Here is a 19544-nt window from a genome sequence, read left to right as displayed (position 1 = left end):
AGGCCATCACCAGCGACGTCCGTGGTTTTGGGCCCGGGATCGCGTGTTGCCCGTCGGGAGGGAGACATGGGGGGGCTCTCCAGTCTCCAGCTCCAGCGTCGCCTCGGTCAGGTTGGATAAGAGCTGTGCCGCCGGGTCCCTTTCAGGCTTCCAGCAGAGCTTCAGGCGGGGCATGCGGGCTCTGTCCGGCGGCGTCACGTCTCGTTCGGCAGGGTGCCCATGCCCGGATAATATCTCGCTCGCTCGCTCGCTCGGCAGCCTTCGCTCGCCGTCGTCATCGCCACGCTATGCTGATACTGTACTGAACTGGCGCCATGACTAAAGGGCGGCGGCGGCGGCAGCAGCAGCAGCAGAGCCGACTTCCTGCCTGCCAGTGCCAAGGCTGTAAACTTCACAGCTTTATTTCCATCAACTTATTCTCGGATTTGTACAGTTCAACATGTGGACAAAAGAATCAGAACTATCTGTTTCAGGCAATACAGCAGAAAAAAGAACTTGCAAGCCGATCATAGAGCTACTGTCTATTGAGCTATCCTACTATGTGACCCAAGTCCATGCTTATGCTGGTATGGTTGGTAGACCTTTGTGTGGTATACCGGTATCCAAGTTCTGCAACCTCTGCAGACTTCAGCTATATTTGAGCAAGTACAACAAACTGGTGGAGGATGGGCACCAACCTAGGTTCACCAAAAAATTTGACAGCAGCGGTGGTCTGCAGTATCCTGCCAACGCAACAATCAGAATCCATTGCTGTCTCTGTGTATCAACAATCGGAATCAGTTGCTGTCTGTGTGTATCTTCAGCCACGCAATGTATCTACAGGCCATGCCAGTGTTAGGAAATGTTCAGTCACCGTCTCACCAATTAGTATTATGCACAGGGATGGTGAGAGATCAAGGGTGGCCCTATCTGGCATGTGAGAGCTCCCTTGATGCCACGTTGAACATCTCTTTGAGGCGAGCGGATGAACTTGAAAGAACATTCTTCTCGATTCGCTTCTGATGCCTGGTGCTCTTTGACCATTCGATCCCAAGGAAAACTTGGACGTTGCTTGCCCTTTGCTTAGGTGCAAGGTCCTCGATTTGGTACTTTATATGAAGCTGCAAACACAAGAGAGGAGAGCGGGTCAAATATACTGTGTTTATCCTGCTAATGTGAAGAGAATAATCACAGCAAGTTTGATTTTTCATATGATGAGAAAGGACATGCTGCTACTTTTTGTCTCCACATAGCTAGCCCTTGACTATGTTACAGCACAGAATATCATGCCATCGACCAATTGACAAGCATGTACTCAGATCAATATTACCTTGCGATGAAGCAATTGTTTTTCATAGTTTCTTAAATCTGAGGAACCAAAGATAAAGTTTGAGATTTTCCCCTCCAAAATGCAATGTTTAAATAATGACAAACTTAGAGCTGAAAAGTACTCCATTTAATAGACTTTGACTTTTCGTTTAAATAACATAGATTTTGACAAGCTGGATTAAATGATGTGCTTCTGTTACAGTAACACAGTTTGGTATAAAGAACATTTAGGTAAAAATAAAGCATGATGTCAGTTTCCCAAGAAGAAAAAAAGGATGATCTAGACTTTATTTTCTCTAGGTGGTGTCACAGTTAAATCGTACTACTCCCAATTCAACCTTTTGTTCTGTTTTGCAATGCATGGTCAACTACACTTCCCAGGTGATATGCAAAAACAGGCAATCTGTCATAATCCAAACCATAAGAAAGCACAATGACAGGAGCAAGCAAATTCCATCCAGAATGCCAAGGGGCAGAAGATTGAAGAATGTATACAAACCGTAAAGAAGTCACCAAGAAGGACTCCTTGGAGCTCCATCACCTCTTCAATAATCCACCCTTTCTTATTGGGCATAGGAGATTTCTGCTGTGTTCCTGTGACTTCTCCACCAACGGGAGACAGCTTCTTGCTAAACTTGTAATGAATTTGTCGTTGATACTCATTGGGTTTATCTGATTCCCACTGTGTAGCCGAGTATTTCTGGCATCCAACTTTCTCCATTACCTTCATTTCCAGAGAACCCCCTTCGAACACCTCCATAAGTGAGGCCATCTAGCAAGAGACACATGTATGTACGTCAATTTCAACTTCTTGTGATGAAACAGAATATTTAGATTTGCCATAGTCAGTATAAGTTAACTGATCTTACATTGGTTGAAATGGTTGAGGAGAAAACTTCAGTCATCTGAAGGCCCTTGGCATCCTCAATACCAACAAATATCCCACTGTCCTCACTCTGAAGGCTGTTAGTTTGGGACTGTTCTTCAGCAAGCTGTACTTTAAGCTCCGTGCTCAAAGATCTTGCTTTCCATAATGCCATTATTGTCCTGTAAAGCACGGACCATATTTATTATTTTTTTGAGGGCAACAAACTGTATTTATTTCGGTGAGAACCTATAAGCCATGCAAAAGATATTTCAAGAATCGAGGCACTGTGGCACGGTGGTAAAACATAGACCAGATTACTTGATGATTTAAACAGGCAGTTAATTGTGACAGAAAGATAACATAGTTTAATTTATAAGAGCTATATGGAACATATTCAATATATGTTTAAGAAAATTGGACATTTACCTATGGGCTACACTAAATGATGCAAAAGACTGCAGGCAGAACTTAAGCTTTCCGTTGTCCATGCTCTTTGCACCATGCTTTGCATCCATGCCTCTACCTCTGTGAAGAGTTATTACAACGGATGGGCTCCATGATGATATTGATTGAGGTATTCCTTGTATGTCTTCAATATCCTCCCACAGAAAGTAAAATTTTGTTTTCCTCCCAAACATGCTTGAATAAAACCCAATTGTTCTTGGAGATAAGAAAAGATGACCCTGAAATTAAAAGTAGAAGGTTCTTTGTTAATTTACCGGACCGTACTCAGCTATTTACAACCATTGAGGGCACATGAACCCAGTTAGTTGATCCAATAAATCAAACAAAAACAATAAAACATATACAACCATTTAACACACATAGCATGGAAGGAAATATATGAGCCTGTCTTTACAAATTGGATGAGAGATAAAATAATAAGATCAATGCACAAGACAATCCTGGCTTACATCTCCAGTTAGTTTCTATTTCGAAATCACAAATGATGCAACTGCAAGAAAATGTTCCTGAAATTTGCACTACTTTTCAAATAAATGTAAAATTAGCTATTTCATCTTTTATACGCACGCATACAAAGACTTTTGGAAATATCAACCCTCAGCATTCTTCCATAGGGAAAACTATTGCGAAACAATATATTTATATAGTGTTAGTGTAAGCAAATACAAAAGATTACCTGTGTAGGCAATTTCCTCTTCAAGTAGCATGTGAAACTGCTGATGAGAAATTCTTCTGCTGGCAGAGAGAACAGCTCCTGGAATGCAGTATTGGTCCGAGGAGACCTCAATGTCATCTGGCAACAGTTTCTCAAATCAGATTGGCAAAAATCATGCACTAACAGTATACTTCCTAGCAGAAAGGAACGAAAGTTCTCACCTTCTTACCAACCTCTTTCTCCATTTTGCTCAGATACTCGGTGACCATGCCAGTCCCCTTTGAATTGTTCAGGAAAATCCTCAGATGCAATTTGGACTGCCAAGACTGGGCCAAGTTACCTTTAAGAGGAACCCATAAATCAGCTAACTCTGATAAGTTTGATTTTACAAAGTTAATTTCCGCATGTCCAAGGGACGTAACTTCATCAAACGGTCCATCAAAATCATACACATGTACACTCATCACTGATGGCGGATCATCCATTGCATCAAATTCAAATATTTCTGCAAGATTTGGTGGAATAGGTTTAGCTATCTGTCGCCAGATATACAGCAAAACACAATGTTTCTGTGCTACTAATAGTAGTGCAGTTCAAATTTACAATTTCCTTCTGATACACAGTTATGGTAGAATACGACAGGGTTTAAGAAGAAACCAGAAACAGTTCCAGAAAATGAATACCGTTCCACTGAGGTTCAAGTGTTTGGAACTTGATTGAACTTGTTTTTGTTTTGCCATTGCAAGTAAATACCACATAAGGATCAGAGAAACCAGTAGCATCTACTGGCGCCAATTTGATTCCCTCAATTAAAGCAACCGTTAACAACCATCCATCACCTTGTGCTTTTACACCATGATCACCACCTACATGAGGAAAAATATTGACAAAATAGACATATATCACATTCATGCATATAAGATCCAAAAGCATACAGCAAGAAACGCACGCCATAAGGTTTGTAGTCTTTCTTCCAAGAAAATCAAGCTATTGCGCTAGTTCCATAAGTTTCTTGAGAAAAACCTGTAATAACTGAACTTTTGTGATTCCTTATGTCAGATAAGTTGAGTGTCATTGTTTTGTTTACACCAATTTTCAAGCTAAACTCAATTGTACCTGAACTTCTCCCTCTAACTAAAAGTTTCAAATTCATGCTAGAGATGCCATGAGATGGCACTGAAGATGAGAGAAAAAATAAATTACCTTTTTGTCCTCTTGCTTGAACAAAACATGTAATTTTCTTAAGTATGCTCTGCACTTGAAGAAACAACAGCCCTCCCATGACAATTTCACTGAGCGAATCTGGCAGATCTAATCCTGTGAATTCAAGGCCTTGAACAGAACTTGATTTCACTTTTAAAACATGCAGAACAACGTAAATAGACACAAAAAGGGAGGATAAGACACCGAAGTTGCAGAAGTACAGAAATGCTATCTTCCAATCAGATTCCTGGTCCCCTTGCAAAGAGGCTAAGACCTGGTCTTTGTCAGATCCAGAACCTTCTACATCAACAGGCTTTATCTTTTGTGATAGTAAATCCGAAAACTGTGCATAGTTTTGCTCCAAGCCTTGCCTTGCACCATTTTCTATCATACCTTTCATCATAGTACTCTGAAGAAAATTCATGCGCCAAGAAATTACCAAATGTGACGTCTGTTGCTGAGAATCAAGTTCAGGGCCTGGCATGATTCGGAAAAGAATTTCTGTCCGAAAATATGTACCACAAGGAACATCAGGGGTGCTTACACTCAACAAAACTGCATACTCTTTTCCATCAGCCTTCAAATAAGATTGCTCCTCTGTTGCTCGAACGGCTTTAACCAATTTCGATGGTGCAGTTGTGTAAGTTACCACTCTCTTCAAGGACTCTCCATCATTATCAAGCCTCCAGGGTTCAGTTTTGAAATCAGTACAACCTTGAAGCTCAACCATTGTTTGTTTAAAATCTGAATCTGGTGAGAAGAGAAGGTTATTCAGATCACTAGGTGAGGCAAGATATGACTGGTTAACAAGAATTCCTTGTAGATTTACAGGCATCTCAACTCCTTCATGCCGTGATTCGAGAGATTTCAGTAGTTCACTGAATGTAGCCTCAGGGCATGCACTATCATTTTGGCTTATCGGAATCTCAAATCCTCTTGGTTCATCTTGAACTTCTTCTGAAGCCTCGACACTCCCCAAGGAGGTTGTCACCACATCGCCATTTTTTTTAGCAAATATTTGGCAGACACGATCGACAAATGATGGTTTATCAGTTTTAGAACTAGAAGTTTCTGTTCCATTCAAAGCTGCATTAGAATTCCCTTTTGACCTCTCCTCTGTTGCAGCTTGACTTCTGTCAGTAACTTCACTACATTTATCCTCTGCAGGGGTTTCAGACCCATCAGAATATTCATTGATACTATCTTCTTTACAAGTTTCAGTTTCTCGATAAGCTAATGCAATAGATGGAGCTGTGCTTTGGCTTGACAATGAATAATCTCTCTCTCTATCAGTTAATTCAGCTGCAAGGTCGTCAGACCATGATCGTGTGGCTCCAGCTGATTCTAAAGATATTGATACACAAATCTCCCCTGCGAGGTGAAAACAAATGAAAAACGAAGCGATGATGACTTTTTTCAAAATAACAACATCAACTACAAGTCTACAACTCATGCGCTAGATCTTACTTGACAGCAAGGTGTACTAAGTGACCAATAAAATGGTATGAAGTTTCAGAAAAAGTCAGACACTGAATTCACATGAACAAAGAAAGATGCATGGCTGAACATCAAACAAAAATGAGCAATAAACTAGATGAAGGTTCATTAGTTACCACAATCGACCGCCTTGTCGGTTTTGCCCTTCGGAAGAAGCTGGTGCCATTGGGTACCAAGCGATAGGTCTTCGGCTGCCAGCACATCCTCTAATGGCACCCTCAGCTGCCCCAGGAAGTCATCCATCCGGAGGATGTCCTCGTCATAGACATCAAGCTTGAGCACATCTCTGACATCGCCGACGAGGAAGCTGAACTCCTGATCCCAAGTCGGGTTCAGGTTCATCTTGATCACCTTGGTCTTGAATCGCTGCTTCCCGAGCTGCAGCTTCACGTACGGATCGCTGAACCCGTTCGAATCCATGGCCCGCAGGTTGCGGGCCTCGATCACACGAACAGTCAGCCTCATCTCCGCTGCTCAACTGAAGGGAAACTCCCCCTCGCAGAAATCCCCAAGTTGAGAAGAACAGGAATCACCAACAGAATGCAGAAATCGATCAAAGATCCCTCCTTCCCAAATCCTAAGTGGCTAAGGGGGACTCCGCATCAGAAATCAAGAAGAACAGTAGCTTCCCCGGAGAAATCGGCAAGACACCAACCGCTCCCTCTTCAATCCGCCCAATCCCAGCCCGGCAGCACCGGAACAGCAGCAAGAACTCTCACGGAAGCCAGATCAAATACTCCTTCCTTCCCTGGACATTGCCACCTCCAACTTCAACTTCAGAGGCCCCAATGATATAGTGACACAAGCAGAAGCAGATCAGATTTACACGCACCAAGACGACGGAAGCAAGAATGGGTAAGCCGAAGCGCACGCGAGCGGCAGGAACGGGAAACCAAATGATGGAAGCAAAGTAAGCCGCGACCGGACTTGGAAACCGGTGCTACTATTTTACGGCTGAAAGGCGCGTTCTTGGTTGGATCAAGTCAAAAGCCTCCCACATGGACGCGGGATTTCGTCAACGACAGACACACACGCACACACTCACAGAGGAACGGAGTGGAGAGCGAGGCGGGTAGGGGCGCGGCGCTGGGAAGGGCGGCAATCGCATCGAGTTCGCAACGCGTACGCGAGTAGATTAGCGGGGGGAGCTTCCGCTTTCCTGATTCGATTCGGCGCCTCGTGTTGTCTCTTCTCCTCTCCCTCTCCCCCCTCTCGTGTCGACTCGAGTCTCGGCCCTTCCCCGCTGTTGCGGTCGCCGTCGCCTGGCTTTTGAAACTGCACAACTTTTTGGGGGAATTTCTTCAGGTTTCCTGCAAGACTGCAACGAACGAAGTACCATCGGCCCTGTTCTGGTAGAAGAAAAAGCTGCGTTTCGTCTGATGATGATGACTGCAGGTCGGCAAGTGGCCAAAACTTCAGTTACAGAAGAATCGGCAGGTTTTGGGAGGATTCGAGACGAGCTTTTGTTACTTTCTGGCCAGATCTGGAGTTGTTTGATGCCAGAATTTTGCTAGATTCTTGGGTGTCCACGACAGACAAAATCTTGTCCCGCTATTTCTGGCATGAACCGAACCATAATCTGGTTGCGTTGACCTGGAGAATGTTGTCTCCTTCATCTCCCCATTTTTCTTTTGTGCAAACGCATTTGTCAAATGATGTTTTGGTAGCGTACGTTCGCACTCCTTTGACACGGCATTGTTTACTGGAACTGTCACGTCTAACATTCTCAATCAAAGTTGTGTGTTAGTTTGTGCTGCGAGTGGTGTACCCAGTTCCTTCGAGGAAGTTTCCTATGCCGGGCAAGGACGTGTGATTAGTGTGCATAATTGTTGTTGCTGCGGCGCGGAGATTTGAGTAGCCGATCAGTGTGTTTGATCCACAGCCGTCCATCTATCGTGGTTCATGGCACTAGTGCACAATGATTCACGTGTCCAAGAAAAGTATTTTTAAGGCGTGCAGGAGGACTGGTCATAAGCAGCTTTTACTTAGGTTGTGGATACATAAACAACTGAATATCATGCCAGCAATGTTTTCTTTTTTTCCATAAGGTGAGGCCAACAATGTTGGGCGAATGTTGAGATCAGCACTCGATGCTCTTACTAGTGTCCTTCCGGATGTTTCTCGCATACATCATGAACGCAGTTCTTGTTCATCATTGCTTGGTTGGAAATGGTGACAGAGACGAAGTCCACCCATGACCCATCCATCAATGTAATGTCGCTTGGCAGAATAGATACCAAATGCATGGTGCATCCAGCACATAACATTTTCCTTCTTGCCATCAACACAACAAATACATGTCGGTGGCATCACATGGTTGAGCTGTTTCAACCCGGTCCGGTTCAGTCCACTCATGTCAAAGCCACTATAATGGAAGAGCTCGAGGATGCCTGACCTCTTAATTTTTATGTGTTTGTATACACTTCTCCAATTGATAAGGCAGTAATAATACCATTTACATCTTGTGTCCTTTTACATAAGAGTTTCTTCTTTCTGAGTATGAAAATTAGATTGGGGCGAGCCAAGATAAGACCGGCTCGGGATCATGGGACCCTTTCTATCCGATAACACTCCTCAATCTTGCCGATTTTCCTAAGTATCCACATTTTAATAAAAGATAGTAAGAAAATAGATGGGCACTATTGGTGGGATATAGTTCACCAATATGTCTTGACGGTTCAGAATACAGATTGTAAACCTAGCAATCCGCAGTTTTTGCTAAATTTTTTTTATCGGTGAGTGGTTGCTCTTCCATCTGTTTTAGAGCTCAAGTGCTGACAACGATCCCAAGTAAGTGCAGAGAAATAAATAAGTAGCTTATGAAAATTTTGTGTGAAATATTACCGCGAATATAATTGGGTGAATTGTCGACTTTCATTCCTACTCACGGCCCACTCAATACTTGGGCCTTTATCGAGTAGAAATTATCATGAGAAATATAATTAGCCATTTCAGCCTCTACCGAGCGGGCCGGGGGTAGGAATGAAAACCGGGCAATTCACCTCATTGCAGGTTAATCAGCCACTGTTTCCAGCCGCGAGCGCACACGCCGACACGCGGTTGTGCCATCTGCGAGTGAAAGCAAGGGCGAACTGCTGAACTCCGTACGCAACCCTAGCGCGGCCATGGGGAAGGCAGAGACGAGAACCAGGGGGCGCGGCGGCGGCGGCGGCGACGGCGGTGGCGGTGGCAACCCGGGGTATGAACTCCCGGCCCCCTCTCCCCTCCCGAGTTTACGGGATCTCGGTTTAGCGGTCTGATTGGTTGCGTTTGGTTCGCAGGAAGATTTTCGTCGGAGGGCTGCCGCGGGACACCACAGATGGTAGGCCGATCGATTCCTTCCTTTTGGTGATTCTGGTGTGCTATGCTTGTAGTGATCCGCGTGGATTGGGTGAGGCGATTGCGATTCGGCTGTACAATTTTGGGGGTTTTCTGTGGGTGGGAGGAAGCGGTATGCTTGGGCGTATTCAGTTGGTATAGGGATGTGTGGTGCTTTTCGCTGCAGTGCTGCAATGATACCTTGCCTCGGCTTATTTATTAATTATAGCGTGTGAAAAACTGCAGTGATGTTTGCTTCAAAAAGATTGCAGTGATGGTCTGTGTTTAGTATGGATTCTAAGCTGTGTTCTGACTTGTGACCAATGCGAGTTGTACACAATGCGCCTAAACAACAAGAATTTTGACACTGTGATAGCTAATATGTTTAAGTTGCAACTGTCCCTGTTACCATATCTGCAGTTATGTCTGATGAATCATGAAGATCTTGTTGGGTGTATTATATTCCATTGCCAATGATTTCCTGTATCTGTGAAACATCCAATGAAAATGTCTGTTTTAATTTGTAAGGAGAAAGTGTTTATCTAAACTTTGTAAACTATTCTGCCTTATTGATGTAATCAGTGAGATGCCAGTTTTTCCTAATGAGATAGAGGGATAGGGCTGAAGAATCACGGGGAATAGTTTATAGACTAGGGCATGATGTAGCACTGCTAATGCATCAATATATTGCAATTCGTGCCTTTTTCCATTCTGCTTATCATTTGTTCATCATCTGATGTGTGAACACTATTGAATTGTAGGATTAGTAGATTCTCAGGTTTAGGACACATTTTGGAAAACTAGTAGTAACAATTGAACTAAAGAGGATTGGTAGTGACCCCTGGTGGCACCCATTCGCATCCCTACTCAGGTTAGCACTGTTTTCGTTTTACTGATTTCTGTGCTCCTATTTCCTGTGCAGCTACATTTGTGAGGCATTTTGGCCAGTATGGAGACATAATTGATTCAGTAATAATGAAAGATAGGTACACATCTCAGCCACGGGGTTTTGGCTTCATTACATACTCTGACCCTGCTGTTGTTGATAAAGTGATAGAGGACACTCATGTCATCAATGGAAAGCAAGTAAGTTCTGTTTTCCACTATTCAGTGTCACCATTTAGGAGTTGAATTTCTCTATTTTGTTAATTCTTCATTTCAGTTTTGACCTGTCAATGGCTGCACTCTGTATACTTTAAGGTCCATTATGTGATAATTACAGAATCTGGATATAACATCAATTGCTTTATCTTCGGTTCAATTTTTTTTTTGTTTTAGCCTACAGCACGTTGTTAAAAATCTGAAATTACACCTTGTGGTTCAAGTGCCTAGGTTTTCATTTTTTATGTTTAGCAGGATTTCTCATTTACAATTGTTATTTTTTGGTTATCTAGTAATAAATGCTTTTAATCAATTGTGACTGTTGCTACTCTTGCTATATTTATCTGTATTGCTTTGTTAATTCAAGCAATTGGCATGTCTGTGTCTATCATCTTGCAGTGCTGGATTTGCCAACTACTAATGGTGTTTCTGATTACATTTTTTTTATCAATTTTACTGCTTTGTTAAATTGCTCATGTTATTTAATGGAGCTATAACAACTGTGATTTACCACTCAATTTTCTATCTGATGTTTCATTTTGGACCTTACCTCATCCACACCATTTACCTTCAGAATCCCCATGTGTCACAGCTGACAGTAGTACTGCCTTCTGTTTACTCCAGGTTGAGATTAAAAGAACCATACCAAAGGGTGCAATGCAGTCTAGCTCTAAGGATTTCAAGACTAGAAAGATATTTGTTGGTGGGCTTCCCTCAGCACTAACAGAAGGTAATATCAGTATGGCATATGATGGTCAACTTTGTTTTACATTGATTTTTGCCTGATGGTTCTTCCATTTGTTTCCTTGATCAGACGATTTCAAGAATTTCTTTGAAAGATATGGGACTGTGGCAGACCACCAGATTATGTTTGATCGTGAAACAAAACGGTCTAGAGGCTTTGGATTTATAGTTTTTACTTCTGAGGAAACTGTAGATGATTTATTAGCAAACGGAAATATGATTGATCTTGCTGGTTCAAAGGTGAGTCTGCAGTTCATTAAAGAATTGTCACAAATGGTTATCCCCTCCTCTATGTACTTATGGTGTAAGATATGTAAAGTAACATCAACAAAAAGAAAATGCACTCTTCTATTCAAGTCAACTGCTGTGCTGGAACATCATGCTTAATTAATAGAAAGGCCCCATAGGTTATTGACAGGGCTTAGGTCATTTGCTTTGTTTGTAGGTGGAGATCAAGAAAGCAGAACCAAAGAAATCCTCAAATCCACCTCCATCAGGGCGTGGTAGAAGTTCTAGGTCTTCATATGATAGTGGCTCTAGGGACCACCCTTCTTCTGATAACTATGGTGGATTGGCTAATGCTTATGGCAGTTACAGGGGTGGTGGATTTGATCCTTATAGGAGCGATGCAGGTTTCAGCGGTAGTAGGCTTGGCAGCTATGGTGGGATGGGTGAATTTGGTGTTGGATATGGTCGTTACTATGCAGGATTAGGGGCGTATGGAGCTGCATCTTCATTTGGTTATCCCGGTCGCTTTGGGTTATATGGAGGTTATGGTGGAGCTTATGCTGGTGGGGACTTGAGTGCCTATAGGCGCACTGTTGCTGATGAGAGCTTTGGCGCCCCTGGTAATTCTGGTTTTGGTGGTGATGCTGATGAGGGCTTTGGTGGCCCTGGTAGTTCTGGCTTTGGTGGTGCTGCCTATGGTGGGGCATATGATCCTGCTCTAGGTGGTTATGGACCTTCTAGCACACCTGACAGGAATAAGGGAAGCTTTACTGGTGGATTTGGACGATATCACCCGTATGGATGACAAGAAGAGCCCTTCCATCTCAATCTTCTCTGCATGTTTGCTCCCTGTCATTAGAGGGTACGCACTACCCAGCATTGCTAGGAAAATGCAGCTGCGGGTGAAGCTTCCAACCCAACTTAATGTCATGTACATGTTTTATAGTTCACCTGAGGTTTAACTTTTATACCATATCATGTAGTGATCCAGACTAGATATCATATTGACGGTTTTGTTTGGCTTTTTATAGAATTCGGGTATTGTGATGGTTTAAGGTAACTCTTTAAGCATACCTGGGGGAACAGTTTAGCTGCTGTCTGAAAAGTTAGGAGGGACAGTCTCGATCACTTAGCATCCTCTGATTTATCCCTGAAGAGCAATGTCTGTGATGTTGTTATCATTATTTTACCCTTTATCTGTGCTCACTAGTAATTGATGCTCAAGTGCTATAAGATTACTTGTCAAGTTGGATCATGCTTATTTGAACGCCGGAATGAAGATGAACTCCGATACCAAGTTATCTAGCTCACTCTATTGATTCTTTTACTCAACAATTGCGGCTTCACAAATCTGAGCTCTTCTACGATTTTTAGCAACTTTAAAGTGAAGTTTATCCATATGTGCATGATATTCTGACAGGCACGGTATGACGATACTATGGTTCATGAGAAAGAAAAGGCACTTGTGCACCTCCAGTTGCAGTGAGGCAGTAGTGATTGAGATCCTATGGAGAGACGTGGAGTATTCAAAATAAGTGAAATTGTAGTTCGCACAAATTGAGGACTTCCAAGTTGGGTGCACAGACAAATCGCAGGATAGTGCCAAATGCATCGTGTAGAGAGTGAACGGGCGGCCGGCTTTTGGGCAGGGGTGGCGGAGGGAATGAGAGGGCTCCAACCGCCTGGCCGGGACAGGAGGAGGGGGTCGGGGACGGGATGGGACAGGAGGCAGGCAGGTGGTTGGGGAGTGGCCGAGTGGGGTGGGGGAGGGGTGGCCGCAGTGCTCTAGTTTGGCGCTCGAGGAATCGGGGATGGGATTGCTGGACTTTTTTTCATGGGCTGTGGGGATGGAGGCAGTGCTCTAGTTTGGCGCTCGAGGAGTTGGGGATGGGATTGCTGGGCTTCGCTCTGAGGAGTCGGGGATGAGATTGCTGGGCTTCTTTCCATGGGTTGCAGAAATAGGAATGTGCTGAATGAGTAAAAATGGAATATTGATAACAGTCAAATTATTTCCATCCCGATTTCAAATTTATCATCACGTATGTTGTACAAAATCCGAATTTGTACAAAAATATAAAAATAAGCGGTAAAGTGTAGAAATCGGGCAGAATGAAATGGGATTTATTCCATCCATTTTCAACTCTATTCATCCTGCACCTACTAACGTCAAGTTACTTCAGTAAAACGGCATCTCATTCATGTGCCCTAAGCATTTAGGTAGTTTATTTTCAAGTTGAAATGCCCTATGATTATTCCAAATATTTGCAAGTTGTCTGTTGAAATGTCAAATAATTCTTACTTGTTTGAGTTGTGGTGCTTTCTCTTGGAGACCACTAACTGCAGAGAGCACCGAAACAAATCCACAAACCATAGACTGTCATGTCACTATCACAAGTACTATTTGATAAGGAATATTTCACTAATACCCACAAACCACATGTATCATGTCATTGTTCAAGTATTGTTTGTGTAAGGAAAATGACCCTTAAGTTATTGTTTGTGCTTTTAGTGATTAAATAACAATATAATCATTGAGGCTAACGTGTTTGTCAAGATGTATATTTGTAGATGATTTTTAGGGCCCAAAGATGCAATGGAAGCCATACAAATAATCAAGAGTGAAAAGATTCATGAAGAATCAAAGAAAAACAAGAAGCAGAAATGACAGGACTGACCGGCTCATTCGGTCATGGTCAACAAGACACCCACTGAATCAATAGGTGACCAAAGGCAGAAGAAGAAGTTTCTGGATTGACCGACTCATTCGGTCAATACCATGAAGACACCACCAAATCAATCAGTGAGAGAGGGCAGCAGCACCAGAAGGTACTGGAATGATATATCAATTCGGTCATGTCAAGGAGGAGGCACCGAATCAATCTGTGGCTGTGAAATGAAGCTAGGAAGAGTGACCCACCGACTAATTCGGTGAAGTTCAAGGATGGGCACCGAATCACTCGGTGACCCGGGCCCAGCGTCAGTGTGTGTTGAAAGTCCAACGGCTCGCTGAGGTGGCATGCACCGAGTGATTCGGTGAGCCCTCGTATGCATGACTGAATCAGTCGGTCATATGCAGAAACATTGCAACAGTTGTCAACAGCTAGTTTCTTTGGTTGGGGCTATTTATACCCCTCTGCTTGTCCATTTGGGGTGCTGGAGTCCAGAGGAAGCTCATACACATTCAAGAGGACATCCTAGCCACAAAAGTATTTAATGATCATATCCATAGACTTTTGCACAGGCTTTGAGAGTGTGAGTGCTAGATTAAGCCTAGAGAGAATGAGAGTGCAAGGTATAGTTGCCTTGTAGCTCGCTCAAGAGTGAACCACAGCTTGTATCTTGGTGCGCTGGCCCCTTGGAACTTTGGAGGCTCGCCGACAAATCTTCAACCCTTCGGCTTGGTATGGAGCGGTATCGACGACCTTGTGCGGGGGACGTGGAGACCCCCATCCTCCATGGAGAAGCTCCTTATTGGAAAGCGGCATCAAGGTGATCGAGGAACTTGGCGTAAGCCTTAGTGGCCGAGGCTTTGTGGCAAGTTAAGGTTGTCCCAGAAGAGGTGACCGGGACGCAATGCTGTTAGTGAGTGCTTCAACAACGTGGACTAGTGATGGCTTAGTGCCTACCGATACCATGGGATAAATTATCGTGTCGAGAGTTTGCTTCTCCTCATCCTTTCCTTTACGGTTCCACATTTCATAGTTGCAATCTTGTGGGCCTCTACATTCTTAGTGTAGTATTGTGTTAGAATTGGCTATATTTTGTGCAATTAGTTTGAGCCATAGGTTAAGTACTTTAAGAAAAAGATCTATTCACCCCTCCCTCTCTTAGGCTACGAGCATCAATTTCTCTTTATTGCTACTAAATATAGCTTTATAAGTGTTTACGATAGTTGATTGACGATTGTTTCATTATCATGCACGATTCAAACTTTATGAATAATTTCCTACAATTTTGTAATTGCAGTTATATTACTGCTATTTCGTGGACGCACTGATAAATAAATGGGACAAAGAAAAATGAAAGCTATTAATACAGCTAGAAGTAATATACTTGACTTCCTGTTAGTTACCATGATGGAGTTAAAACACCATCAATGATAACCATTGAGGTGCCCAGTATTGTAAGGAGGAAAATTGCAACTTTAGCCACTTTACTATTTTCCAGACTTTTCTTCATCCACTGAACCCTCCTCAGATTTTTTTATATTTTTAACCTATTTTAAAACTTTATTTTAAGAATAACCAATCCGAACCAATATTTTCAGATCTAACCTTTTGGTCTCGCTAGCCCGCGTGACGTTACAAAATATGCTATCGCGCCACATGTATTGGCATGACAAGATGTGCCATATTGGAGCGTGCGGAAGGGGTGTGCTAGCGCATATTCCACGTGTCAAGATTGTCACGCCACTCCCACCGGCGTGACAAGGTTTGACCTTAGAAAAATTATATCATTTTTATACGAACTCGAATGAAGATGATGTTTATATAAAAATTGTAGCTCTTGACGAGGTCTACAACTTTGTAGATTTGAGTCTTTTCATTTGAAGTCATCAAAATGCTTACATAATTGATTTAAACTTTAGACAACATATTAAGCACTTTTGCCTCTACCAGATGGTCTCTAACTTGACATGTTCATCATGGTTCCACCAAGTAAGTTCTATATAACATTTGATATATGAATATGATAGAATAGCAAATAATATATTGATAGGAACTAATACAATGAAAAATTGAACTATGTATAATTATTGAGTATGAAATATAATGTACCACTCTAGATATTAATGATGCATGGAATGTAACACTCTAGATGTTAATGATACCTTTAAGCTAGATTAAATATTTTAACAATTATTAAGGGAATGGAGTGGTAAGCATCGCCACGGTGTCCTAGTGCTTATAATAGGATTGATTCAGGTGGATGGGAGGTAGGGATGGTGACGTCACGGCAGGGACGCGGCAGCGATGGCGCCTCCCCCATTGGAGGCACCCTAACTCCTTAAGTAGTGGCCTTGATGGTGAAAGGACCTTTGATGTCGCCTAGAGAGGGTGAATAGGCGATTTTGAAACTTTTACATGAAAAATTGCAGCGGAATTAGTAACTTACAGAATCTCCGGAGATTTCGAGGAATCTTCGGAGATTTCGAGAAATCTCCACAACTTTCAAAGTTTCTGTAGAAATCTTCGGATTCTTCGGAAATAGCATAAACTATGCAACACGCCTATGGAAACCACGACCAAAAGATCGACGAATTACCATACAACGGTAAGTTGTTTTCAAGCTATTTCACTAGATACTTGCAGCTTAAATCTTCTTAAAATGTAGATCAAGAAGAACCTAGAAAGAAGATAGCACGAGCAACAAGTAGTGAAATAAACAAATCAAGAATAAGTGGTACAATAATTTGTTTACCGGAGTTCGAATCTTTTGATGGGTTCCTACGTCTCCGTTGGGTGCTTTCAAAGAAGTTAGGTCGCTCTCAACCCTTTCCTCACTTTACTTCTTGATTTCTTCCCTTGCGGAGGCGAAATCGAAACCTTCGCAAACTTTCCGCAGCACACCACAATCTTGTGTGCTTATCAGGCGACACCTAGCCATCTAGGAGGCTTGGCCTCCAAGAGTAACAAATGCTTCAATGATCTCTTGCTATGAACTCAAGTGTTCAAGAATGGATTTGGTCACTTTCACTCAATCTTCCTTTCCAATCTCTCTCTTAACCCCAACTCACTTCTCTTCTTAAATCTCTTGCAAATCTAGAGTGGGGAGAGCTTCTTAGGGCTGTGAAAATGTGTACTTTGTGGAGGAACTTAGCAGCAACAAATAGGAGTTGTGAGGGTATAAATACCTATCCCCTAAAAACTAGCCGCTGGGCTGTTAAGTTTCGGAAGCTCTGGAAAATCTCCGGAGACTTCAGATCCAAAAATTAGCCGTTACCTTCAAAATAGGTCCGGAGGCTCCGTAAAAATCTTTAAAATCTCCAGACAAAGTTGGCATTTTCCTTATAAATCTTCAGAATCTCCACAAAATTCTCCAGAATCTCTGGAACTTTTGGAGTTTTTGCAGAATTCTTCTAAAGGTCCACTAGACATCTTAGGCGACCAAAGAGAAAATGTCATAATGTTTTACTCCGGACTCCAAATTCGATAATCTTGGACTCTATGGAAAGCTTATTCAGAGCACTATCCATTCCAACTAAAAATAAGGTCCAAGAATATCCGGTGCAAGTGTTGTGATAAGTGTTTCTCTCATGTTAGCACTTGAAATGTTAGGTTTGAGCACCGAGACATAAGCAAAGCTATTAATGTTGCATCCCTCTTGATAGTACTGCACTACCTATATTCAAGATCAAATAAATAACACAATATAAACCTCTTGAGGTTGAATATATTTACCATGTTGCTTTATTTTAATATCATACTTTGAGTGTTTGCAAGCATTTCCTTTGCCTCTTTATTGACCATTATCCTTTTGAGCTAGTACCTTGAGGTTCCTCACTATATATAATCAATAATTAACTTGACATCCTCAAGACACCTAAATCCATATAATTCAACAATGATTGATGCTTATCGACTTGTGACTATCCATGGTCTTGATTGGTCCATAAATGCTAGCACTAACTTGCTTCTTCACCCTAGCATGGGTTCGTCGGTGCCAAGCCCTTTGCTTGCCCTTCTCCCTCGCTTAGTATCTCGTAGCCGAGTTCTTACTAACCCTTAACCATCTTGCCATCTTAAATCACACGTAGCCTTGCACCACAATATGTACTCATTGAATTCCATTCGTTCAATAAATTAATCCATATACCAATTATGTGATCAATCAATAAAAAATATGCACCTCTATTGAAATATAAGCTCTTGATCATATTTCTTCCTTCTTGATCAAAATATCAACGCATTATCAATCTTTACTCATTCATACAAGCAAGCCATCATTGAGGCCATATAGTAATCCTTACAACTATATCTCATTTGCCTTTTCAATTTGCTTGCCCTTTCTTCAGCTTGAGATACTATAATTTTGGTACGCTTCTTTGCAATGAGACCTATCCAAAATTCTTTAATTGTGTTGTCATTCAACCATCAAAACCTACAAGGGGGCCTAGATGCACTTTCAGGCGGCAAGCAAACGATGGCTCCAACACCAGCCGAGGCTCCATAGATGGAGCTGGTGTTCGATTTCTCATAATTTTGACCGTCAATATTTTTCTTTAAAATTCATGCTTACAAGGTCTTCTCAAAGCTAAATTGATTTAAACTGACGAGTTCCACTAGATTTGGGCAGATGAATCAACTCTCACTGTAAACCAAATTGGCACCCAAAGAGAAGGGAAATGTATAGTCAGCATGCCATGTCAGCATTACGTGCACATATGGATAAGTATGGACCTGCGGTGAACAACATAAAAGTCTATAAAATTTTAATGTTGATGGACCTAAGTGACACATCCACACGAGTTTACGATGGAATCAATCTAAGGTTGAAATTTGGATTAAAATAATCAAAAAAGACACTTATAGTTGGAAGAAAGTATAGTTACAATAACTAGCTGAATTTTCTAATACTGAACATGTTATCAAGTAGCCATGTTGAGGGTTTTGATTTGTACTAAACAGTTGACAAAGGGCCAATGCAAAAGTTGTAGTATATATGGTGTGCTTTAGCATAGAAGAAGAACAACTTTAAATTTGGAGTAAAAGGTGGTCAAATGTGACACCTCAAAATTTTAAAAAGGGATTAAGCTATAGATGATTATTTGAATCGGCTAAGTGGCATTCGAGAAAAAAAATCACATGTTATAATAATATCAAAATCTAGTCAAATTTGAGCTAAATTTGACCAAAGTGAGGAAGTTGAGGATTTAAAATGTGAAATGGTAAAAAATAGTATAAATAGGTGGACAAGATTGAGATTTGACCAAACGAGTGAAGTAAGTTCAAGTATTTTTATAAAGATTTTAATTTGGGCGAGTGTTTGAAGAAGGGAAATATGATCAATTAGTCATTTTGGAGAGTTTCAAGTTTGATTTTAGTTAAGCAGTAAAGTTGTATCCAATACAAAAGTTATAGTATGAATCATGTACTACAACATGGAAAAAAAGTTTGAATAAATAATTGAAGTATTTGAGTTAATATCAAATAGACA

At 41.8% G+C, this 19544-nt stretch overlaps 2 protein-coding genes across 3 annotated transcripts; one reads left to right on the top strand and one right to left on the bottom strand.

Moving 5' to 3' along the window:
- Positions 1–379: 379 nt before the first annotated feature.
- LOC112896640 (C2 and GRAM domain-containing protein At1g03370-like) lies at positions 380–7574 on the bottom strand. 2 transcript variants are annotated; one of them, XM_025964683.1, is made up of 10 exons: positions 6113–7574; positions 4500–5870; positions 3980–4162; positions 3518–3801; positions 3318–3434; positions 2603–2859; positions 2178–2355; positions 1808–2080; positions 862–1100; positions 380–756 (listed from the first exon to the last, which is right to left on the bottom strand). In XM_025964683.1, exons 1-9 carry the CDS (start codon positions 6459–6461, stop codon positions 906–908), a joined length of 3207 nt encoding a protein of 1068 aa, XP_025820468.1. In that variant the 5' UTR covers positions 6462–7574; the 3' UTR covers positions 380–756; positions 862–905. The 2 variants fall into 2 exon arrangements, with proteins under 2 accessions (XP_025820468.1, XP_025820467.1); XM_025964682.1 differs by having other exon boundaries at positions 380–1100; positions 6113–6744; positions 6829–7573.
- Positions 7575–8993: 1419 nt separating this feature from the next.
- LOC112896643 (heterogeneous nuclear ribonucleoprotein 1-like) lies at positions 8994–12642 on the top strand. The gene is made up of 6 exons (XM_025964686.1): positions 8994–9195; positions 9278–9318; positions 10237–10400; positions 11040–11145; positions 11230–11399; positions 11605–12642. The coding sequence occupies exons 1-6, from the start codon at positions 9122–9124 to the stop codon at positions 12190–12192; spliced, it is 1143 nt and encodes a 380-aa protein (XP_025820471.1). The 5' UTR covers positions 8994–9121; the 3' UTR covers positions 12193–12642.
- The last annotated feature ends 6902 nt before the right edge of the window (positions 12643–19544 follow it).

The sequence above is a fragment of the Panicum hallii genome, chromosome 6 (genome assembly GCF_002211085.1).
Source record: "Panicum hallii strain FIL2 chromosome 6, PHallii_v3.1, whole genome shotgun sequence".
Taxonomy (NCBI): domain Eukaryota; kingdom Viridiplantae; phylum Streptophyta; class Magnoliopsida; order Poales; family Poaceae; genus Panicum; species Panicum hallii.
This window is presented reverse-complemented; position numbering and strand designations above follow the sequence as displayed.

What these genes read in the sequence shown, in the direction of transcription:
- LOC112896640 (XM_025964683.1), bottom strand. Translation starts at nt 6,461, where the DNA reads ATGAGGCTGACTGTTCGTGTGATCGAGGCCCGCAACCTGCGGGCCATG. An exon ending in ACTTGAACCTCAGTGGAACG is followed by an intron (nt 3,802 to 3,979) that starts GTATTCATTTTC and finishes CAAATCTTGCAG; the next exon opens with AAATATTTGAATTTGATGCA. An exon ending in AGAAAGAGGTTGGTAAGAAG is followed by an intron (nt 3,435 to 3,517) that starts GTGAGAACTTTC and finishes AACTGTTGCCAG; the next exon opens with ATGACATTGAGGTCTCCTCG.
- LOC112896643 (XM_025964686.1), top strand. Translation starts at nt 9,122, where the DNA reads ATGGGGAAGGCAGAGACGAGAACCAGGGGGCGCGGCGGCGGCGGCGGC. An exon ending in GCCGCGGGACACCACAGATG is followed by an intron (nt 9,319 to 10,236) that starts GTAGGCCGATCG and finishes TTTCCTGTGCAG; the next exon opens with CTACATTTGTGAGGCATTTT. An exon ending in ATGTCATCAATGGAAAGCAA is followed by an intron (nt 10,401 to 11,039) that starts GTAAGTTCTGTT and finishes TGTTTACTCCAG; the next exon opens with GTTGAGATTAAAAGAACCAT.